This window comes from Crinia signifera, chromosome 6 (genome assembly GCF_055691185.1).
Source record: "Crinia signifera chromosome 6, ASM5569118v1, whole genome shotgun sequence".
Classification (NCBI taxonomy): domain Eukaryota; kingdom Metazoa; phylum Chordata; class Amphibia; order Anura; family Myobatrachidae; genus Crinia; species Crinia signifera.
The window spans coordinates 87955060-87980351 of record NC_139222.1 but is presented as its reverse complement, the minus strand read 5'-3'; the positions used below and the strand labels follow the sequence as shown (position 1 = coordinate 87980351).

General features: G+C 44.8%; 1 protein-coding gene across 1 annotated transcript in view; it reads left to right on the top strand.

The window, feature by feature from the left end:
* The window catches only part of PREX1 (phosphatidylinositol-3,4,5-trisphosphate dependent Rac exchange factor 1), a 245025-nt gene that overhangs the window by 75339 nt on the left and 144394 nt on the right, over nucleotides 1-25292 (top strand). The window contains exons 3-4 of the mRNA XM_083146391.1: nucleotides 15180-15302; nucleotides 25182-25286. Coding sequence (XP_083002517.1) covers nucleotides 15180-15302; nucleotides 25182-25286 — 228 coding nt within the window. The remainder of the gene's footprint in view (nucleotides 1-15179; nucleotides 15303-25181; nucleotides 25287-25292) is intronic.

Sequence of the window (25292 nt, the reverse complement as noted above, 5' to 3'; positions counted from 1 at the left end):
CTTATAATTTATTTGTCAAGTCAATGCCCTGATAGATTTTTACATATACTTTTTTCCCCTTGTGTGTACAAATTGTCTATTCCAAACCTGCAGTGTTCCCAAATTACAGTTCAGGAAACTTTCAATCCTCTGTACATTGATCTGTTTTGGAAGCTAGAATCCCATCGGATTAATGTGGCCAATTGGAAAGTTGGCATCTTATGTATAATGGGATAATGCCGTCTCTTGAGACAAACCCACTTATGTTTTCAGTGATTTACGTAAAGTCAGAATTTTTTTTTTTTTAAGTCCCCCAAAAACTACAAGTGGTTGTGTTTTTATGTTTTGGATACAGCTGTTGATAGGTTCTATTATGTAGGAAGGGTCACATGCTTCTTGCAGTCCAGGATAGAGCCAAGAGAGTGCTAATATGGAAGGTGGGTTATGGATAGTAGAAGAGAATGAAGAGCTTGTTATTGTTTAGCTTTGACAGTGTTGTCCTAGATACAGAGAGATTTTCAGCTATCTGTTTCCTTCCTGAGGCTTCTCACCTCTGTGCAGTAATGTTCTGTGTGCGTCCCTGGCAGTGGCACTTGCAGGTTGGGACTGGTCTGTCTTCACAGCAGCTATAATTAGATCAGTATGAATTAACTTTGTTGATTTAAAGCAATAATAATAAGAGTTTTTTCTTATTTGGCCCATTGCACAATCTTTGTGATTATAGTGGGTTGCAAAGTGATAAGGGGTAAGTCACACTGGGGGCAAGGGTAACTATTGTGTAAATGCCATTTGTGTCCTGAAGAAAAGGCAGGTTTGCATTAAAATGTCGACAATCCAGCATGGCGTAAGATGTTTTATGCATTTTATATTAAACTATTCACTTAATCTATTAAAGAAGTGGTTTCCAGCCTCAGTCCTCAAGTACCCCAACCCCTTCAGGTTTTCCAAGCCACCAGGCCTCCCCTCTAAAAAAGCAACAATATTATTGTGCCGCGGACCAGACTGTGGTGCTGGGATGCAGTGCTGGCGTGGGCCGTGGCGTCTCCAATGTCTGCTGGCGGCTGGCATAGCTCTCGTCCTCTCTGTCTACTGCCAATGTCAGAGGCTTGTGCGGGTGGCGACAGTGTCACAAGAGGGGAAAGAACCCAGCGGTGCCAATGATTCATGGACCACCCTCCTCAGCAACACAGGACTCGGAGGTAGACACTAACTTTGTGCCACTGACTCTGTCGCCACCCCACCCCCTCCCCATCATATCCAGTGCCTGGGTCACGTGACCCCCTAGCTCCCCCCTAGTTATGGCCCTGAAGTTGCTTGGTTGCATAGGGAGAGGTATCAGCAGTAGAAAGAAAGAAGTAATAATGCCACTATATAGGTCATTGGTACGACCTCACCTAGAGTATTGTGTTCAGTTCTGGAGGCCATATTTACAGAAGGATATAAATACATTAGAGACTGTACAAAGAAGAGCAACTAAAATGGTGCATGGCCTACATCACAAAACGTACCAGGAAAGACTAAAAGATCTTAATATGTATACTTTAGAGCAGAGAAGGGAAAGAGGGGACATGATAGAAACTTTCAAATATATCAAGGGCTTTAACAAGGTACAGGTGGGAGACATTCTTCACAGGAAGAGGAGCAACAGAACACGAGGCCATGCACTGAAACTAGAGGGAGGAAGATTCAGGGGAAATGCGAGGAAGAATTTTTTCACAGAAAGAGTAGTAGATAAGTGGAATAGCCTCCCAACAGAGGTGGTAGACGCAAATACAGTAGTACAATTTAAACATGCTTGGGATAAGCATATTGATATCCTTACAAAAAAATAAGGATCAAATATGGTTTGAGGTAACATGTTTAAAAAAAGGGGCAGACTAGATGGGCCAAGTGGTTCTTATCTGCCGTCAAATTCTATGTTTCTATGTAAAAGGTGACCGGAGTTGGGAACCACTGAATTAAAGGACAGTACATGTTGACTTGGTTCCGGTAGATAGATCTACAGTGTCTAGGTAGACAGTCAAAAGGTTGACACCAAAAGGTCGACATGAAAAAGGTCAGCATGTAGTAGTTTAGTATGGTCAAAAGGTGCACTTGAATAGGTCGGTATGAGTTTTTAAACAGTTTTCACTCTTCAGGTATTTTCATACTTTATTACCATCCATGTAGACTACAACTGAGAACAGTAAAGTGTGCTGAGCGAGGCACCAGGCCTGAAGAATGGTGAACAAAGTGAGGGTACGTGTTACACTAGCTGTGGGTCCATGTCGACACGTGTAGACATTGACACGCAACCTTTTTCTATGTCAACATGTTAGGGGTACTTACCCGGGTTGCTGGATCCACACAGGCGGTGGGCGCATATGACAGGGCAAGTGGCGTATGAAGATGACGCAGCTCTCTGGCGTCCTCACTGCAGCCGGTGAGCTGCTTTAACTGCACCCGCCATCTGACCTGTCATCCGAGGACCGGCAACCCGGGGTGAGTGCTCTCCGTCACAATCCCACCTCCTGCCTGCCACCGCCACCAGCCTGCCTCCTCCCTGCCGCCTTCCCCCACCAGAACATGCAGGGACTTTTCTAGTGTGAAGGGGGCCAACCTGGGAATGCCCCAGCATGATCCCTGGGCCGTATTCCTGGGTGGGTCCCTGCATTTTCTGGTGTGAAAGGGGGGTATTAGATGTGTGAGGATGCTGAAATCGCAATTCTAGGGTTGAGTTAGGTGCATGCGTTTTCCACCCCCTTCATTACTGCTAGGAAATTTTAAGCATCCGATCCCCAGAAGCAGAGGGCCCCTCAGGACTGAGAGGAGTGAGGGGGTTATTATGATGGACCATCTTGGAACCCCCCCTCAAATATTGCGCCTGCGGAGAAATTTGTGTGAAGGACTCATTAACTAAAACAGTAGCAACAGTGAAGGACAGCAAACGACCTTCTGAGAAGTATGTGGATGTCATTAACATAGAGCAATCCAAAACCAAGAGACATCTGTGTACAATATCCTGAGGGTAACAGAGCATTTAATAGTATGAAGCGACTAAACATTGAAAACACTTTATCAGATATCCAAATCTAGAACCAGAGAGTTACAGAACATATAAATATTAGGAGCAGAACACGTGTGCGTAGTAGCCTGTAAACCGCTAAGGTTAAATGAAGTCGCCAGCTAAGCGCTGCCAGGATGACTGAATCTGAGACGTGAAGAGTAAAAATGAACTAATGCAAGAATCGGAAACTGACAGCTTCACATTTTGGATGCCAGGACCATGTGGGCTAATAAAACAATGCAAAGAGTCTAAAATTTAGGAAATTGAGTGCCAATTGTTAAAATAGATAATGGCCTGTTTACATGGAAGGTAACCGTAAAAGTGTGTGATCGTCTAAGATGAAGGAACTGTTGTATGAATAGTGGAACAATGAATGTAGAATGGCAAAGATGCATTGAACGCCCTATTCAAAAAAGAGCTACAGTAACCAATGAAGCAGCTGTTAAGCTACATAGGTTCTGTAAACTGTTCAGGCAAGAAAACGCTGTCAGGATGGTGTAAACGGAGTAAGAGACAACAAACTAAAAGGAACTAATGCAAACACTGTATGTGTATAATGAACCTAAAACCTTGGATAGCAGTACCACACCAACTAACCTTCTAGACAGGCATTGAAACAGGCTAAAACTTAGGAAGTTAGTATAGTGATATTAAGTCCACCTTGGGTAGCATAGTTAAGTGCAAGACACCTGAGCTTTTATCAGTAGAATTGCATAGCCATAGACTAGTGGTTCCCAAACTGTGGCTAGGCATTCTGATGTGCCATGAGGCTCTTGCTGGGGGTGCCTTGGGTTGGTGGTCCAGGATCAAATCCAATTATTTATTGTTACAGGGCCAGGCAAATCAGTGCTAGTGGCTGCCAATCATAAAACATGTGGCCAAACAGGAGCACAACTCTGTACACCTCCTCAAGGATTGCAGGTACAGATGGGGCCACACTCACCCTTTCTGCCAGACCGCCATCCGCAGGTTTCTGGCGTCTGGTGATCTGGCGGACACGAACGGGACATGAATGCGCGAGCGTCTCACATGCTTTTTTCTCAAGCAGTCTTAAATATGACTCCTCACTTGCAGGTATTGCTTGAGTTAATACAACATACAGATTTACAACTCTTGTTGATGTCACAGAGTATAGACAAAACAGGCTCATAGGTCTTCATATACAGGGTCTGCCCAGGAAAGTAATGAGACTGAATCCGTGAAAAACAATTGGACCTTTAGATACATAGGGTTAATAATCTTCAAAGTACGACCCTTGAGCATTGATATACTGTTGCCAGTGTGTCTGCCAAGCTTTGTATGCCTCCTGGTAGGCATTAACCAGAACGTCCTTGTGTGTCCTTTTCGCGGACGCTTCCTCTTTTTCTACGGTCTGAAAACGGTGTCCTTTCAGGCTGCCCTTGATCCATGGGAACAAAAAGAATTCAGGTGTGGCCAGATCCAGACTGTAGGGTGGTTGAGGCAGTACGTTGGGTACTTATGTAGTATCTGGGCGCCCGATTTTAAAATCGGGTCGGAAAAATCGAATCGATTTTCCATAGAATTCAATGTTAACATAGTCCTGTTCATTTCCCCACTATCCAAGTGGGCATAGAGTTGATTTTATAAAGCGTGGCGAGCCCAGTGAGCCACCGAGCCCGAAGCGTGGCGAGCGGCCGCGGATTACTTTAAATGTTTTCCGCGTCCCCTCGCGGGGCTCGCTATGCTCACCACGCTTCGGGCTCGGTGGCTCGCTGAGCTCGCCATGCTATATAAAATCAACTCTATGCCCACTTGGATAGTGGAGAAATGAACAGGACCTTGTTAACATTGAATCCTATGCAAAATCGCATCGAATCGCAGCGCATGTGATTCGATGCGATTTTGCCGAAAATCGCGTTGAATCGCATCTGATTGTATGCCTTAAGGTAAGGCAAACAATCACAAAATCGGGCGCCCAGATACTATATAAGTACCGTACGTTGTGCTTGTCCAAAAACGCTCTCACTTGCATCGATGTGTGACTTGATGCATTGTCGTGATGGAGGTAGTGGCAATCTCCTTGAGGAGGCGGAGGACCCTGTTTCTTATACGAGTGAGCACTCCTGTGTAAAATGCACCATTTACAGTTTGGCCGGTAGGTAGAATTTCATAGTTGAATCCAGTAGAAAAAGCATGGGCAATGAGCATAGATTTGGTTTTTGATTTGCTCATTCGGCCCTTTTTGATTGAGGCGACGATGGTGTGCGCTACTCGGCACTTTGCCTTTTGGTCTCTGAATCATAAAAAGATCTCGTCACCTGTTATAACTCTGTCAAAAAAAAATTAGGCTGACTTGCACATTCTCCAAAACTTTGTGGGAAATCGCCACACACTTTTTTTTTTTGATCATGAGTCAAAACCTTGGGAACCAATCAGGCACACACCTTTCGCCTCGCTTATTCATTTGTCAGGATCTCTTGCACAGTAATTTCTGAAGTATCAACCTTTCTGCTACCATTCCAACACTCAAATGATGGTCAGTGTTCAAAACATTGCACACTTTGCTCATTTTGGCTTTTTAAAGGCCATCCAGAGCTTGGTTTGTCTTCGTTGTCATCCTCAAAGAATTTAAACCAGTGCTTAACTTGCACCTTGGACAAGGATTCCTAACCGAAGACCTTTTGAAGCATAGCAAGTGTCTCGGTACCCAATTTCCCAAATTTGACACAAAACTTGATCGCATATCATTGCTTTACAGTATGCTCTATCTCAATCCTCACTTGAGATAAAAAAGGACACCGCTTTACCTTAACAGCTCAATCCATACTTCTCGTGCATGGTGTTTCCGGACAGACCCTATATCCTAACCCAACTCACAATACCAAAGGGGATAGTTCTGCCCTGTGGTGTTTACCCAGTCAAGTTTATTGCATGTTTCTGGCTTGCCCAAGAGATGCTCACCTCTAACATTACCCCAATAGACAGAGTGGAATTGTCACTCCTTTGTGCCTTAGGCCACCAGCAACTAAAGTTCTAGGATTCTGCTAAGGGACCCAGCTCGCCATCCCTAGCCTGGTACTGAGCTCCAAAGATAAGCAACCATAAGGTCAATATTCAGAGTATTCTAAGGATATGAACAGGGGACCCAGTATCCCGGAGTTCCAGATATACCTAGATCACAAAGAAAAGTTAAATGTATTTGACTTTAAAATACATTTAGGAACATTTAAAATTTACATACTCTATGCTTGGTGCCCTGTGCATGTATCTAGTGATGCATGTGCTACAGAGGGATGCTGAGAGGGATCTGACTGGATACTACTTAGTGGGGCAGTGCCAAAGAAGCCCTAGTGTACAGCACCGCCTTCATGGCTTGCGTTGCTTGCTTCCTCACTGTGCGAACGCTGCATTCATCACAGATTACCATTCCCAATTGTCATGTGGATGGTTATGTAGAAAAAAATGAAGAAAAAAAAAGTGTCTCGACCATATGCTGTGTTGCCTATTGTCCTGTTGACGATTTGAACCTGAAAACCTATTCGACCATGTGCATGTCGGTCTATTGACTGCCAATGTATCCCCCAGAACCTGGTTGTCTAAGGTATGGTATGCGGGCCCGACAGTCTGGATTCCGTCAGTCAGTATACCATCGGAATCCCGACCACCTGTACTCCAATGCGGGGGCAAAGAAGCCCCTTGCGTGCTTGCTGCGAACGCCATGCTACGGGCTCGGTGGCTCCCTGTGCTCATCACAGGTTCTATTCTCCACAAGTTCTATTCTCCCTCTATGGGGGCAGTGGAGTAACCCCTGTCAGTCAGGATCCCGACTGTCAGGTGTGTGAACAGTAGGGATACAGATGTCAATATACTAACTGTTAGAATCCCGACTGTTGGGACTTCATCCGGCACCCGTTGTCGGCCCCAGAATGTGTATCCTGCAGTGTCAGAGGTATGTTGGAGCTAAGCCTCTATTTCTTATCCAGGAACGGAGCTGACAGATAACACTTTGAGGACACAGTAGCAGGAAACTCCAGTGGAGACGACAGGAGCCAGTGCTTGCCACCAGGGAAATGTTTGAGGAAGGAAAAGCCACAAGCACCCTGAGATTTCACTGCAGGCTCCTGAAATAACAGATTTCTCAATACGCACAATAAGGAATGGCCCCATTTTGTTGCTAATAACAATTGAAAAGGGAATTCTCTGGTGCCGTGTTTCTTCTGATAAGGTGACAAGGCTTTTGAGTGAAGCCAAATGGAGAATGATTAAGAGAGTTTGTTAAGTTATACTGCAACTTCTCACACCCTGTACAGTAAATCCACCTCACATGCAGACTCTGTGCACACTTTGAAAGGGAGAAAGCACAATGTAAATGCAGATAGCAGTGACCAATAATCCTGTAAGTAGGGATGGCCATCGTTGCCATTGTCATCGATGGTTGCCATAAATGGCAATTCTGCAACTGGCCATCGATAGTGCTATACTATGCAATGGATGACCATCGATATTTTTACATATCGATGATCATCCATTGTGTTTGATTGATTGGCCTGTGGGCCAATCAAAACATGGGGGGGGGCTTTGCGTGTGTCGGGGGCGGGGCTATGCTTCATGTCCCGGCACTTTGAGAAAAAAAAGACATTGTTTTGCTGTTCCATCGATGGAGGGAAACGATCTGGTTCTCCCCCATCGATGGCAAAAGTATTCAACATCGGCCATGAACCATCGATTATTTCGAATCATCGATGGTCGATGGCCATCCCTACCTGTAAGTCTCTGGAAAGTGAAAGCACATATCAGAGCCATGCAGGTCTGTGTGCCAGAGGCTGTTGGCAGTATGGATACCAGGTTCCGTGTGACAGACTTGCATGGAACCATATGTTGATTGATGTTTCAAATCTTCATTGCAATCATTTTATTTAAACTATATTGACTGCGAATCATTTTATTTTTTTCTCATGAAGATTGAGCATGGTGGAGCAATGCCATATGTAAAAGAAAGAGCTGGCATGTTACAAGGGGCGGGCGGTGGTAAGAGAGTTCACCATAGTCTCCAGCTGTTCTAAATTTAACATCCGAGGAATGACCGATGGTACACTGGTGACGTCGCTCCTTACTCTACTTATTATTTGGCTGTGCAGCTGTAATGAATCAATATGTAGAATGCAATAGTAATGCTAGTAAAGTGTAAATGTATGCGAACATTGTGGACTCAGTAGTGACTGATTGCCATAAGTTGTCTGTATGGTAGAATTTGTATTTATCCCTGGATGTCTGTGTAAGACATATTCTCCCAGTGTTTGGAAAAGTGGGCATGTATGCAGGGGGGCTGTTGTTCTATCGCACCCTTCGTTTAGTAGACCAGTCCCTGCATACAGTACCACCCATTCCCCCAGTGCTCCTGCTGCATAATCCCGATAGTACGAATTATTTTAATGTTGCATTCAGTTTCTTATTCCATGAAACTAGTGTAATAAACCAGGTATGGGTCATGAGGTCGACAGTCAAAAGATTGACATACATTAGGTCGACATGGACATAGACACAAGCGAAATGTAGACATGAGGTTTCCCCATTTTTTTGTGTCTTTCTCGACATGGACACCGTGTTCCACGTCCCCTCGCATGGCTCGCTGTGCTTTGGGTGCGGTGCCTCGCTGTGCTCGTCACAGCATACTATTCTCCCTCTATGCCCGCTGGGATGGGAAAGTATGAACAAGTCAGTAAAAAAAAGAAATAATGAAAAACGTCAACCTTTTTCTGTGTAAACTATTTTTTTCAGATCAACCCTTTGCTTGTATCGACTTTTTGACCATCAAACTCTTCACAGCAGTCGCGTCGATTTTCATTTTTAACGTATTTGTAATTAACACCAACTTTTTGTGCTCCTTTTTGTGCACTGTGGTTTTATTATTCCTCATATTTCTCTGCATAACAGTCTTTATGTTATATTGAATGTGGAACTTCCTGCCAAAGTGTTGCAAATGATTCAGTTCTAATACATAAAAGTCTATTTTGAAAGCTGAATGAGATCTGTTACTGGTTCCATTTATCCACTGTGGCGACATTTGTGATTATTAACAATTCTGAGTTGTGCTGAGAACACAAATAAATCCAAATGTGTCCAGACCTCATTGTAGGACATAAGGCACTGATTAAATATCTACTTTATCTGCACTTTATAAGCAGTTCATTAACCCTCAGTAGTTATGCATTCAGTTGTGATGAGCCCATGATGTGAACGTATATCTGTAGCTTGTCTGGTGCATATCTCTCCTTGCTCCATAGTGCAGCTGCTCGGCCCAGACAGACATCCCAGTGTGTTGCTGAGAATGTGGCCATCAGAATGCGCTTTCTTGGTTCTGCAGCCATGCAGCAAGGAGCCTTTGTGAGCAGCAGCTGAGATGAGATCTGCATTGTACTCTCCAGAGAATGAAAGTTTCTTTTTTTTTTACTTTTAGCAAGTGACAGACTATGAACCACCCAGCTGTCTCCATTTTACTGAAGCCCCATTTAGTGTGGAGACTAGAGAGGAAGCATGATTCTGTGTACGGCTTTTATTGGGAGCATGGCCTAAAGCCACATGAGAGGCTTCAAAGGCTCTGTAATGATCCCCAGGCCTCTGCTTTTCTTTCTTTAACAGCTCTGGTGGTATTGCTTTTAAACCATGTGCTGCATTTTCAGAATCTCTATTAGGCTTCCAGTTTCCTGATCCTCAGATTCCCCTACGTTGTCTGTCTCCATGTGTAAGTCTTTCCATTGCTTATACCCCTGCCCATTCTACCTCTACGGTAGGGAGCACTATGCATGGAGGTGCATTCTTGAGAATTACAGACACCTGGAATTAAGGTCAAAGTGATAAAGTGGAGAGTGATCAACTACCAGCCTATCAGCTCCTAACTGCCATGCTACAGGCAGGGTTTGAAAAATGACATGTCAGGGGTATTTTAAGAGCGGAATAGGCCCGTGTGCAGTCTTCTCCAGCCAGGCCCCCTCCTCTCTGCCAGGAGCAGTGCTATGTACAGTAGAGCTCAGACCCTACTACGCATGTTCAAATCTTCGAAAAATGGTGCGGAGGCCATTTTCCCACAGATTTTTCGGAAACGCTGTTTTTGTGGAATCACTAGAGTCCTCAGACTACACTGTGCATGTGCGTAGATCGCAGCGCTGCTGCTGAGTTCTGTAGGGTAAGTACTGTAATAGAAAAATGGGTGCAACACTGCTTGATCTATCTGGCCCTTTGTCTTTTATACATGTTCTTTGAAAGCCAGCAGACTATGTACCACAACATACATATTTCAGTAAACTTCCATAAATTGATTTACTTAAGTTTGAGCTGAGTTTTATATTGCCATTAATCAATGTATTTAGTGTAAATTTTGTAAGGTTGTTCCATAGAATATACTGTATATACTCTATAATATTGTATATACAGTAATAAGTGCTACAAGCACATGGTGATCATTAAATCCTAGTAGTTCACTAGTCTGATCGCCCAACTCCATGCTTTACCTAACTTTAAGACATATTGCCTACTTTTGAAAACTAATTTTAGGGAGATTATAGTTGGTAGTAAAATATTGCACAGCGCCCCATTAAGGGGGCGTGTCATGCTCCACCCAAAGGGTGTGTCTAGTTCCATATATGGAGAGACCTAGACAAGTTGATGTTACATCTGAGAGGAGTCTTTTATAATGACTTATATCCAAATGTAGATGAGCCCAAAGAAGTTAGTAAGAGTTACTACTGTATACTTGCTAAAGAAAATACACTAATACGTGTCCGGGATTGTATATCTATTGCGTTTTACACGTGGTTCCATATAAATGGCCACAAGACATGCATGTAGCCAGAAGGATCATTGGGGCAGATGTATGAAACAGCATTAAGTGCAGAAATGCACTTAACGCAGGTTAACTGGAGGGGGGGGGGAGTTAAGAATTCCCTTATGTATTACTAGCGCACCTAACGTGCGCAAGTTGGCGGGGCTGTCCCCTGCAATCCCCCACAGTGCTTAGCGGCCGGGGCGATGTATTAACAGCCGCCCAGCCGTTAATTCGCCCTGGCCGCTTCACTAGCTCAAGGCTAGCGTTGTCCTATCCCAAACTGCGGGGACAACGCTAGCCCAGCTTCTGGCTTGGGCTGCTCTAGAGATCTTGTGGTTTTAGCGAGATCTCGCGCATGCCCAGACAGCCGGCCGGGGGAGGAAAGAGCATCGCGCATGCGCAGGATGCTGGGGGAGCCGATTAGGAGAGCCGTTCACACTGGGCATAACGGCTCTCCTTATCAACTGGGATGGGGTTAATACATCTGCAAATAACTGGTGCCTCCTTCTCCATGTTATGCTGGAGAAGCGGGACCTGTTATTTACAAAACGTTATTTGGATATTGATACATCTGCCTCATTGTGTATGATCACCAATGCTGGGAATTTTGCTGATGATTGAATGTAAATGTATCTATCCCTCATTCCTTTTTTTTCCCCAAAAATGTAACCGCTGCATAATGTGGGCTAGGTGAATTGAGGGAGATTGCTAGACTAATCAGGGAGAGAGGGAGATTGCTGCCATTTTAGGGAGTCTCCTGCGGAATGCAGGAAGGTAGGCAACTATGCTTTAAGACGTAAACTCTCTACCTCTTACCTCCCCTTATGTATGAGGTAGATGTAAAATTGGGACACATTTTGCAGGCGTAAATTGTGCTTATAATAAATGTGTATTTTGTGTAGCTTGCATCGCTGGTTGAATGCTTGCAGTCCGGCTAGGATTGCCTGTGTGTGTTATAGAGAAAACATTAGTTGGCTCAAGTAGAGATGTGGCTTTGTTGTGTTAATAGTAAATGCCAAAGTTTCAGTTTCCATTCTACAGTATACACAAAATAGTCTTTTATGAGATTGTGTGGCCAGTGTTATCAGGGCTATCATAATGTATAGGCACACTAGTCATCTGTCTAGGGCCACACAATTGTAGGGGCTTTTACAGCAGGGACTGGATGTGGTGACACAGATAGGCAAGGCAACATTCTCTACCTGCCTTCCATCCTGCAGCCAGACAGTGAATGGCTGTCAGCATGCTGATTGGTGGTTGCCTAAATGCTATTCACCAATCAGAATGCTGACAACTATTCACTGTAAGAAAGTAAATAGTTTGCCGAAGAGGCAAGTTCTGAATTCTTTTAATTGGTTCTGGTGAATGAGTGTGGCGGGGCCCCAGGCATTTTTTTTGCCAAGGGCCTTCTATGCTGTTAAGACAGCAGTCATTGTCCTTGGTAAATGCTAAGATGATATCTGCTTATAACTGATGCTGAAGTCATGTCAAACAGGTCTTCTCAGTGCGCCAGGTCCCTTTTGCTTGCGGTTTTATTTTTTTTAACTCTTTTTTTTTTTTTTTGTCAGAAAGTTTCATAGATGAAAACGGATGCACACGGGCTGCTTTTGTCTATGCAATTGTCAATTGTGCTTTAGATTCAGATTCAGTCGCATGCAGATGTCTGTCCCATGTCAATTAATCAGTGTAGCTTTGTTGCATATGTTTGATGTCAATAAAGGTCCATGCACACTGGGCGATTTTCCCCTGTTTTAGTGATTTTCCCCTGGGTGGACGACTTTTGATAGTAGGACTCTATGGAAAGCCGTCCACTCCGTTGCTCATCTGCTGGTTATAGCGGCAGATGAGTGGCCGGGTCAGCAATGATGCTGGAGCACGCAGGCCAGAGGCGTAGGGAGGGCGGAGTCACCCTCATGCTCCGGGCGCCGATTGGTCAAATGGCGCCCTCCCCCCCCCTCCGCAAATGATCCCCTGCACAAGTAAGTTAAAGCATCTACTAACGGGCAGCGTGCGCCGGCAGCTGCCCTCGGCGCCTGCCTCCTGCCCTGCTCGCCCGGTCCCTGCCTCCAAGTGTCACAGATGGTGAGGCCGGGCGGCGGGCTGACACTCATATGTCCTCTCTCCTTGCTACTGCTGCTCGGTCCGGCTTCCGGACAGCGCAGCGTAGTAGCTCTACAGACTCCTCCCAGATTCACCTGCCTGAGTCTGCTAGGTGTTCTGATGCCGCCCGTGACGCCAGTGGCGGAACATCCCGGCTGATGGGTGGCTTAGGGAACGGACTCAATGTGCCGCCAGCCCAGTGCCCCAATCCAACAAGCTCTTAGCCGGGTCGTGTGTCTGCTGCGCTGGATGTTACATTAGCAGCTCCTCATTTCATCTCTCTCTGCTGCTGCTCAGATGCTGGCTCCAGCGCTGTGTGCTGACGTCACACACAGTGCCGCACGAGCAGTCTGCCATGCAAGATCCTGGCTACGCTGTGGCTGGCTACTGTGTCGGGCATCTGATGTTACGCTAGCAGCACACCCCGCTCCTCATCTTTCTCTGCTGCTGCTCAGACGCTGGCTCCAGAGCTGTGTGCGGAGGTGGTGACATCACCAACAGTGCCGCCATGGACATAAAACGAGGGGCTTTTGAAGCTAAGCACACCAGAGAAAAAAGTCAGCTTTTCCCTGATTGGAGACTCACAGCCAAGCTACAGTGCACTGGACTGGGGGCACAACAGCAGTGTGAGTAACCCAAAACCCAGCTCATTCCCATTCTGTCACTGCAGGAAATTAAATAATATATCAAATGTATCCCTCAATTCACACCCAGTGGCATAACTAGAAATAATAGCGCAGCAGGTCCCGTTACAGCGTCTTATATAGCGCAGCAGGTCCCGTTACAGTGTCTTATATAGCGCAGCAGATTCAGTTACAGCATCTTATACAGCACAGCAGGTCCCGTTACAGCGTCTTATATAGCGCAGCAGGTCCCGTTACAGCGTCTTATATAGCGCAGCAGATTCTGTTACAGTGTCTTATATAGCGCAGCAGATTCTGTTACAGTGTCTTATATAGCACAGCAGATTCTGTTATAGTGTCTTATATAGCGCAGCAGATTCCGTTACAGTGTCTTATATAGCGCAGCAGATTCCGTTACAGTGTCTTATATAGCGCAGCAGATTCCGTTACAGTGTATTATATAGCGCAGCAGATTCTGTTACAGGGTCTTATATAGCGCAACAGATACAGTTACAGCGTCTTATATAGCGCAGCAGATTCCGTTACAGCATCTTATATAGCGCAGCAGATTCCGTTAGAGTGTCTTATATAGCGCAACAGATTCCGTTACAGTGTCTTATATAGCGCAGCAGATTCCGTTATAGTGTCTTATATAGTGCAGCAGATTCCGTTACAGTGTCTTATATAGCGCAGCAGATTCTGTTAGTGTCTTATATAGCGCAGCAGATTCCGTTATAGTGTCTTATATAGCGCAGCAGATTCCGTTACAGCATCTTATATAGCGCAGCAGATTCCGTTACATCGTCTTATATATTTCAAATGTAACATGCCAACACATGTTAGCCACGCCCCCAATTCATTCCCGGGGGGGCGCGAAATATGGCCTTGCTCCGGGCACCATGGCACCTAGCTACACCGCTGCATGCAGCAGCACTCACCACTCATCGCTGCCACATGCAAACTGGGCTGCTTTAAAGTGGCGATCATTTACACGGCAAAATCCAACAGGTTTTGCAGTGTAAATGATTGCCACTTTAAAAAAACTGGAGCTTTCTCACCAAATCTCTCACTTTCTGAAACTCTCATCCTATTAAATCTCACCCCCAGCATCTCTCAGCTCAAAGTTGCCCAGTGTGTATGTGCCTTAAGGCGCCTTTTCCAGTGGAAAATGCTGGGTACAGGACCTCGCTGCCACTCGCACCAGCCATTTTGCGCTACATGTGAATGAGGGCACATCTGTACTATATTTAAACATTGCTACAATATACTGTAACATTGCTTAAGGTCAATTGAATACAAACGTCAAGTATCTTACCCATCCAAAAAATAAAATTAGAAAAAATGGAAATCTGCTTTCCTCCTGTGGATAATAGATGTAGATATGAAATAAATAATGTAAACAGCACAGTAGCCCCACTAATAGTAGAGGAGAGGGATCAAAATTGACTTCACTACTCAGGGCGCTATCACAAATATTTATAATATATAGCACTTTTTTGGCCGTTTCATGGCAGTTTCTATTTGAAAAATCTATTTTTACAATCCAGAGAGTAAACTTGCGAATAAATGTGACCTTTTTCATGCTCTCCGATGATCTGTCTTATGCGAAGTAAACATTTCCTCATCTCACCGTCTCCTCTTCCTCCAGATTTTATTCTCCAACATTGAAGACATTCTTCAAGTGCATCGGGAATTCCTGGAAACATTGGAGAGCAGCCTCCATCCCGAACCTCAATCACAGCACGAGCTGGGAAATGTTTTCTTGAAATTTGTGAGTAGCAAATGTTTCCCTCGTTATCTGTGACCAGCAGCTTCCTCTCCATTTGTTTCTTGTACAAATTTCTGAAATTTGATCCACTGCCGGCTACACTTATCAATGTGTAACCTGCTCCTGTAATTCTAATCAGCCTCCTGTTAGTTTATACAGTGGTGTCTCCATGGTGGGAAAGTCAGAGACAATGTGCCTACTGATTACTACGTATAGTTCTGTAATACTGAGCGGACCGCTATATTTAGCAGCTGTTTTCTACACACGTGTCATTAACGCTTTACTGTTTAGTAGGGAATAGACATTACTGATCTAATAACATACAATCTACAGCACTGGACTTGAAGCGATAATATAATATGCAGAAGTGACGTCCGTAGTCCAGAAGACAAATATAGGTGTTATAAAAACTAGCTAATGTATGTATGCATCATGGATAATATGGACATTGCATTGAAATAATATGGATAATCTCAGTTTATCCATTGCAAATGCAGTTTGGTTATGTGATTTAAAATACTGGTTATTTTACGGATGATTTTTAAACATAAGATACATGAATCATAGCATTTCTGTAGATAAAGGTCCCCCATACATTAGGCTCATTTATGATTAGGCACTTGGTGTATTTGTATGTTTTTTCTTTTTATTAGCCCGGCTCCGCTTGCTCCCTCTGCGTAACCTCCGCCCGCCTCTCTGCGTCTTCCGTGCCTGCCTCTCTATGTCTTCCTTGCCTGCCTCTCTATGTCATCCCCGCCTGCCTCTCTGCGTCTTCCCCGCCTGCCTCTCTGCGTCTTCCCCGCCTGCCTCTCTGCATCTTCCCCGCCTGCCTCTCTGCTTATTCCCCGCCTGCCTCTCTGCACCTTCCCCGCCTGCCTCTCTGCTTATTCCCCGCCTGCCTCTCTGCGTCTTCCCTGCCTGCCTCTCTGCGTCTTCCCAGCCCGCCTCTCTGCGTCTTCCCAGCCCGCCTCTCTGCGTCTTCCGTGCCTGCCTCTCTACGTCTTCCTTGCCTGCCTCTCTATGTCATCCCCACCTACCTCTCTGCGTCTTCCCCGCCCGCCTCTCTGCGTCTTCCCCGCCCGCCTCTCTGCGTCTTCCCCGCCTTAGGGTTATGATCGTATCTTGCTGTTTCCTTGTGCGGTTATTTCCAAATGCCTGAAAGTTTCAACTCATACTATCTACTCTCCCATAACGTGCAGGAGACACCTGATTTTTCACCTCCCCCACTTACTGAAGTGGCTAAAATAGGGAGAATAGTAATGAGTATCCTCAGCCATTGAGTGGGGGATGTCTATGGCAGTGGTTCCCAAACTTTTTTGAATCACGGCACCCTAGAGCATTAAAACATTTTCACGGCACCCCTAAGCTGGATGTTTTGTTATTGAGAAATTCCTAAAACAATATTAAATTAAGTAAATTGTTTTTATATGTCATCCAGGGTCAGCTATGCTGTGAGGGACAGGACTTGCTACTGTTTGTCCACGTATGTTATGATTGGCAGCCCCAAGCACTGGTTTTGCTTGTTAAATTGATCATAAATAAGTTCAATTTGTCCTGGACTACCAGCCCAGGTCACCTCTGCAAGTCTCCTGGAGCACCCCAGGGAACCACGGCACACAGTTTGGGAATCACTGGTCTATGGTAATCATGTCATTTTAGCCAGATCTTTGCTCAAGCTTTAGTGATTCACAGATTGTTTGAGAACCAAATAGTGCATTGTCAGCATAGCTGCTGGCCTCAATAGTCTTAACCCAACAGCACTTTAAACCCATCCAGATCTCACCATGAAATGGCTAAAAAAAATGGACTTTGTTTACTTTAGCACTGGACACTCCATTGATGTGGAGGCCGAGGAATGTAGTCCCATTCACCTCATTATTAATCAGACTCTGGCTTCATTTGTTAATAGTTTAAAGACCATATAGTGGGGCAGATGTATGAAGTGTTGTTTTGGGGGAGAAGGGGTATCAGCGCACGTTATGTGCACTGATACCGCTTCTCCCCCATGTATGAATGAGCCGGGATGCGTTAAAGATCTATATGATAGCAGGTCAAATGTAAGAACGGTCAGCATCGCTGACCGTTCCGCCCAATGGTGGTTTTGGCTTCACCAGCAGCAGGCTGGCGAAGCCCTATCTAAACAGCAGGGACAGCGCTGTCCCTGCTGTTAGCTCTGGGCTGCGCTGGGGATCTTGCGTGAGCAGTGAGATCCCGCGCATGCCCAGTCGAGCCGGCCGGGGGACAGAAGACAGCGCATCAGTGTAAATTGATGCGCTGTCTCCAGGAGGGGACGTCGACGGAGGAGGGAGTTAACGCTCCCCCGCTTCGGCAGATAAGATGTTAATACATCTTGTCGATGTCCCTTCCTGCTAATGAGGCGAAGCAGGAAGTATTATCGCGCCGCTATAATGCATCTGCCCCATGGTGAGAAATAGCAGCAACTGTATGTCCTCTCTTTTTTCCAATTTCTGATCATATGGCTAGCATCTGGTATGTGACACAGCCTGGCAGCCATTGATGATGATGATTACCATGTATGGTTATGTGGGGTACAAAAATGTGTACCCCCACACAGCCATGCATGGTAATCATCATTAATTGCTGCCAGGCTGTGTGTTGTATAGCCATTGATAACGTGACATCTCGCGCTGCCGTGACTGTCTATTATCCCCAGGAATTTCATTTTAACCCATTTGGGGTACCACTGTGTTACACCATATTTTTATGCACCTTAACATAAGGGAAATTATTGCCTGCTGAGGATCTACATGTCCAACTCTCTGATGCACAGATTTGTATAATACCATAGGCTGCATTGGAAGATGCAGTAATCGATTATTATGAAGACTACACTATGCAGCCTCTTACAACCCCTGAAGAAGATCCTGATCCTAACAGACTTCTCTCCCAGCAGAGATTCTCTGTAACTCAGCCACAAGCCCGTTCCCTGAGAGAACATTTGCCTCTCTTTAAACGTGATCGGCGGCCGTCCAGTGATTGTTCTGTTGCACAAGAATGATTGTGAGGAGCCAGATGTTTTGTGCTTCCTGGCTCTGATCACACCCAATGATTTGCCAAACGCTTGCAATATTATTAATGTCAGGTGACCACACCAAAATCCATCTTTCCCAAATAGAGCTTTGACCCTGATAATCTGCAAAGCATAAACACATTGTTATGGGTTTCACACACACACACATTCTGCACAGCATCTGCCCTGTGTTCTCTGATCCATCGTAAAATCTTGCTTTTAGAGCCTTCACCTTAAATACCGCATCTTGAAGCCAACATAACGCTTTGAATGCTAACCATTAGATCCCTCTATTTTATGAGTAGTGATGACTGGCAGATCGGTACAGCTAAATGACAGAACCTTTGGCCAGATTCATAAAGTAAAGTGAAATGGCAAAAGGTGTTTAAGGTTTTTTTTTATTGAAAAAAAAAAAAAAAAAACCAACAACGAATAAAGCATCACAAGCAGCCAAAACAGCCAAATCATGTAAGATTAAGATTAGTGGCCTTCTTCACAGCAGCAGACAACATTTGGGAATGATGGTGTTATGCTGAAAGTAAAGTAGGTTCCCATCTTCAGAAACTTTCCTTTTTTGGCTCATGCGCGATACATGTTTTATATTTTCTTTCTGCGAGCTGTGACAGCAAGCATGGCTGCCTGCTCGCTGTCACAGCTCGCAGGGTCAGTATTCAACTGATCTCCTGCCACATGCCGTTCCCCCCCTCGCTAGGTTTTTGCAGCGAGGGGAAAATGGCTTGTGTGGCCACTAATACAGCGAGGCTCGTGGCTAAATGCAGCGGGCTCCTTGCATTAGCCATGAGCCTCGCTGTTTGGGGGAATCCTCGCTGTCCTCTGACAGCAAGGATTTCCCCGGACATTGAATAGGGCGAGCAGCCGATGCGGGGGTTAAACAGTGAGGGTCGCTTGCTTTCGGTGATCCCCGCCGTTTCACCCCTTGCCGGCATTGGATACACCCCAATGCTGGTGCCAGTATGGCAAGCAGTTGTAATGCTTCTTTACAGTATTTCTCCCATGCAGGTGTTATAACGTTCAATATGTCACTTACTGGCATTTTTAAAGCTACAACAATCGCATAGGTGAAATTTTAATTATGTTTTTTTTTTTTTTTATTTACATTGGTAAGTTAAAAGCTCATCTGATTAATGCTCTGTGTCCTCTAAAGATTATGCCCCTCGTATCTGGCACTAAAAAGGCCTCTTCTTGTATATAAATAGACCCCTCAACTTTCAAGGTGGACCTACACTAATACAATATGGCCCCTAATTTACACAATTTTCGACCCGGGTGGCCAATAATTTGTATGAAAAGTGCCATATCCTATGTGTTTTACCTCTAGATCCTATCTGATGTGCGGTCCTTTCCGCATCGAATAGGATCCGGATAGCGCCATGGCTGCAAAAAGGATTTGTAGGATCCTATGGCAGTTAAAGGCATCGCATACGATGGATGAATTCAGCCAATCAGCGTCCGGCAAGTCTTTTCAAAGTCATCACCAGCGCTTACCGCCGCCGCACTAGTAGGAGAGAGTAGAGACGGACGGAGTCAAGCTTCCGCTACAGCGGCTACCCGGACCTCCGCTGGCTGTCCCTGGACCTAACAGCGCCCCCCCTCCAGTGCCCGGTGCGCGTGAACACCCCCCCCCCCCCCCCCAGTTATGGCCCTGCACATTGTATCTGAAAATTTCAATTCTGGGGTCTGGTAACTCTGGTAACTTTACAATAAAGATAAATATATAAATATAAGGTTTTGTAACACAGTGATGCACAAACAGAATAACAGCACACGGCAAGGTTTCCTGTAAGTCACCTTTGACATCACCTCTGCATTTCCTATGGAAACATTGACCTGTGTGCTAACATGAAGAGGGGACTATTTGGCGAGGTTTCTCGTAATCCTTTTGGATGGACATTGAGCAGGAAACCTGTTTGGAAATCCCTGAACTAAACAGTAAAAGAATTAGGAGCAGTAGTTCTGTCAGCTGGATAGATCTGTCTTCACCCAGAAATTAGCACTTGCTTGCTGAAAGCCTTGCATCATGCATAGGGTCACTGTGGGCAGTACACATGATTCTCCAGAAAAGGTGGAAATTTAAGTGGGAAACAGGACGCAATCCCTCCTAAATCCCATTGTAATGCATCTATAGTGGGGGTGTAGTTAATATCCTGGCAGTCACCATCCCGACTGTAAGAATCTCGAGGGATCCCAACAGTAAATACTGGGGTTAGGGGTATGCACTAGGGCAGTGGTTTCCAACCCTGGGGGGAGATTCTCTAATCTAAAAATGCGGTTAAAACCTCATTATCTGGCTTTTTACCGCTTTTTCGGATGCTCTAAACATCCCCCGCCGGGTTACCGCGACGGGGGGCTTCTACCGCGACCCGCCTCCGCCCCACACCGACCCCCCCTCACCTGTGTCCAGGCACTGTGCTGCCCAGACCTGTGACCTCCTCCTCCCTGCACTGTGATCCTCTTCCGGGTGCAGGGAGGAGGAGAGCCCGGCGCCGGGTAAGGGAGGGAGGGGGGAGCTGCCGGGTCCCGCTGACTCTCACCGCAAAGGACAGTTCTTAACGCAAGAGCTGTCCTTTGCCATAATTATCGCATATGTTAGAGCATATGCGATAATTATGCAGGCGAAGGGGGGGGGGGGGGTCCTCAAGTACCCCTGGTCCTCAAGTACCCCCGACAGTGCACTTTTTCCAGGTCACCAGCAGGTGCACAGATTATTCAGACACATTTTAAAGATCCACAGGTGGAGTTAATTGTGTCACTTGTGATTCTGTGTGGAGACCTGGAAAACGTTCACTGTTGGGGGTACTTGAGGACCAGGGTTGGGAACCACTGCACTAGGGGAGTGTTAGTGTGCAGAGCTTGGTTAGGGTTCGGCTGCGGGGCGGGAGGGTTAGGATTAGGGTTAAAATACTCAGTTGGCATTCTGACCATTGAACTGCCAGGATCTTTATACCGTCACCTTTAGTGACAGGTATGCGGTTTTTAATAATGGTTGACAGTGACTAGGTCGACACCTTGAAATGGTTGATGTACCATAGCTAGTCATTGACAAAAGGTCAACAGAAGCTTACGGTCGACATGGAAATAGTCGACACTCAAAAGGTCAATGCAAGTTTCACACTTTTTTGGCTGTAGACCAACTTGGTTCATACTTCACTTTCCAAGCGGGGAAAGAGTTAGAGTGCAACAGAGCAGCATGCTCAAAGCATAGCAAGCCTTGCGTGGGGACGTGACCCACTATACCCTAACCACCCTGACACCACACTGCTTCTATGTCAGGTGTACAAATGGTTATAACAAGATAAAAGAAAACAATTCCGCAAGGCGCTGATTATCCTAATTGTCGCTGCAGCTGTGAAAGGGAGTCTGCTACTTCCCAAATCACTACGAATAAAGACAAGCACACATACAAATGCAGAACCAGTGCCGCTAGGAATTGTCTGCTTTAGATTCAGATAACAATTAGAAGTAATTTAATAAAACACATGGAGTAACAGTAACAATTATCACCATGTTGTGTAAGAAAATAAAACCCAATGGAAAACAAATGTTTATCCTTCTGTCCAACCACATTGCAGAGCTACAGTTTTCCATTGTTAGTTATACATTGAGGAGCAGAACCATAATGACCATAGGCTGCCAGAACAGCCTGACCCATTGAATCATGGACTCTGTAGGTACTTTGTGGTATCTGGTACCAGAACAATACCAGCCGATCTCTGCATGTTGCAAGCTGGTGCTGTGGATTGTACTTGTTCCAATTTATACCACATTGGCTTGATTTCACATTGTGAATTTTGGAAGCCAGGGCAACAACTATTTTACAGTAAGTTAACATTGAGAGCATATCTCAGATGTGGTCACTATTCCGATACACCTACAATCCCATATGCAGAAAACATTGTACCAGAGTCTCAGCTCCCACAGCTAATATGCACATTTATAGGGTCACACAGATGGCGGATTATGGAATGATCTGCCACCACTGCTGCATGTGTGTGCAAATGTGCTGGGATCTGTGGTGCTGCTGGGCTCTCAGTACATATCCAGGATGGTGAATGTGGCACATGGCAGCTGCGTATAGAATCGTCACTGCGATTGCATTAGGAACCACATGATCATCAGACCCAGAGTCCTGAGCAGAGTGTGTTGGGTTAGGGTGTGTTTGGGAATGTGTATGGTGGTGTATGTTAGGGTGGTGGTTGTGCTTGGCAGGTAATGTGTTTGTGTGTGGGGTTTGAGAGCAGGAGAGGCAGCTGTGTGAGTGTGGGTGGGTGCTGAGGTTGAATCTTCTGCAATTGAAATTATAACAAGTTTTACAGGTACAAAACCATTGTTAGCCCCAGTGATGACGGCATCAGCTGACATGAAATATTTAATGCTGTAACATAGATATAATTCGCCGGTTCCGTGTGCTGAAACCTGCACGGATATGCCTCTGCTTGTAGTGAAAACATTTATGGAATTTCATTCTTCATTATTGATTAATTACAGGGAGCCTGATGTGATTGTGTGTTTGCTGGATTACATTTCTGAATAGATCATTTCATCCCCAGATTCCTGGTTTTATACATATTTTGCGATAAATCAGGGTGCAGCAACCTGGTACACTTCAAGGGGCACGTGGGTGGTTATCTAGCTTTGATACTATACCTTTCCTTATCCTTAAACTCAGTATGGCTATCCAGAGATGGCTAGTTGAAGAATGCTCCATCTGTACTGTGGAGTCACACATATATACTGGGAAGGTCACACTTAGAGGCACACACCTACTGGAGTCTGACATATAGATACACACACAGGCATACAGGAAGGGTCTCGTGTACAGACATGCATACCTGAAGGAGGTAGCACATGACCTGACAGACTTGAGCATAAGGTGTTTCCCTGTATTCTACCTTTCTCCTTACCTTTCTTGGTTTATACATAACTTCTCCATACTGTCTGGTTCTGTACTGCACAAGCTAGTGATGGCCAATTATGATCGATAGTTAATACCCAATGACCAATGAGTTCACCATTGGTGCTCCCTCTTTCATGAAATAGAGCCCTGCAATGGTTTATTTTCTTCCCCAAATGCAACCTGCAAAGTGCCATCTCCATCACTGATTGCCCTGCTGTCTGGTGAGTGATAGAGCCCCAATTACCATTGTCGGGTTCATACCATCGATGTAACTCACACAATGCTAATATCGATGGTGGCCAATGATGATAAACACACTGATAGGGCTTCTTTTGGCACCTTTCTCCCTGAACACTAAAAATATCCATAATTGTTCATGGAATGGTTAAACCTGCAGGGTTGGCAAAATGTAAAACACAATTTATAATGTGTAAAACTGGGCACACATCAAAACAACCTGTTTCCGTGGCGACAGCACAATCAAAATAAAAATATCTTATCGCCTGTACACACCGAATGATATATTGTGTGTGCCCATTGCCAATATAAACGTTACTTCAAATATAGTTTTGATTGCATTTTGTCGTTGGCGGAATTGTTGCGATGGCCCAGAAAACAACCGAAGGGAGTGACTTATCAGAGGTACACACTTTGGGCCAGATGCACTAAGCTTCAAAAGTGATAAAATGGAGAGCGAAAAAAAACAACCAACCAGTCAGGTCCTACCTGTCATTTTTCAAACATTTTTCAAACATTTTTCTTTGACATGGCAGGTAGGAGCTGATTGGCTGGCTGTTTATCACTCTCCATTATATCACTTTTGAAGCATAGTGCATCTGGCCCTTTATATGGCTGATAAATCATGCCTATATGCATTGTAGCATCATATTGATATATGATATGTTGTCTAATGTGTATCCAGCCAAGTTGAAGATGCTTGGCTGCTTGGCTGCTTTTTTAGCCATGACAAACATAATTTATTCGGTATCGTTTTTGGTTTGTTTTATCACATTGCTACTTTGTGTTTTTGTTCATGTTTAGATGCTACATGTCTGCTTAGCTCTTCCGACTGAACTTTATATTCACCTATGCACAACCATGTAGGAGTTGGCAGCACTTTATACGTTCTACTGCTGTTAGTATGATCTGATTGGATACAGGTTGTTTTAAACCTGTCTCCAGTTTTGACAGCTGAATGCTCTCCACAAGGGAAACACAACAATAAATGGAAGAATTTGTAATACCCCTTTCACATTGCAGCTGTAACACGGTATATTGCCGTTTTTTTAGTGCTTTAAAACGTTTCCAGCTGCAATGTGAAAGCTACATTGTCAATTTACCGGTTACAGAAAACCGGCATTTTGACACGTGTTAAAAGGAGGATCCTACACGGTTCTGAGCCGTTTCACCTGCAGTGTGAACAGCTCAGAAACGGTATTTGCTATACATGATAACCACACTTGATCCCCGCCCACAAGCAGGAAAAAAACATTTAAAATGACATTGTATGGCTTTCTATGGGTGAAACGGGTTGAATCTGAAAGGTACCAAACGGTATTTAAACTGCAATATACCTTTACATCATGCAATATGAAAGGGGTTTAACTGGCTTTTGACCAGTTTTAAGACACGTTTAGAAAAACGGGTTGAAAGCAGGTTTTTGCAATGTGAAAAGGGTATAACTAAGCTGTACAGAGCGTCTCTTGGACATGAATGAGCAAAAACATGCATTTGGGAAAAGATAAGAAATGGAAAATCTTTGTAATTGTGTTTTTTTTACACTGGCCTCTATATCTTTAACCCAAGGCCATAAAGTAGTAAACACAGATATGTGTGATGTTATGAGATGAGACTGTTTGGCCCTTCATTGTGATTTGTGCCGTTTAATGTTGTAATTTCTATTGGTAATGTTTATTCTTCTATACTTTTCTTGCAGAAGGACCGTTTCTGTGTGTATGAAGAATATTGCAGCAATCATGAGAAAGCCCTAAGACTATTGATGGAATTAAATAAAGTCCCGAATGTCCGAGCGTTTCTTCTGGTGAGT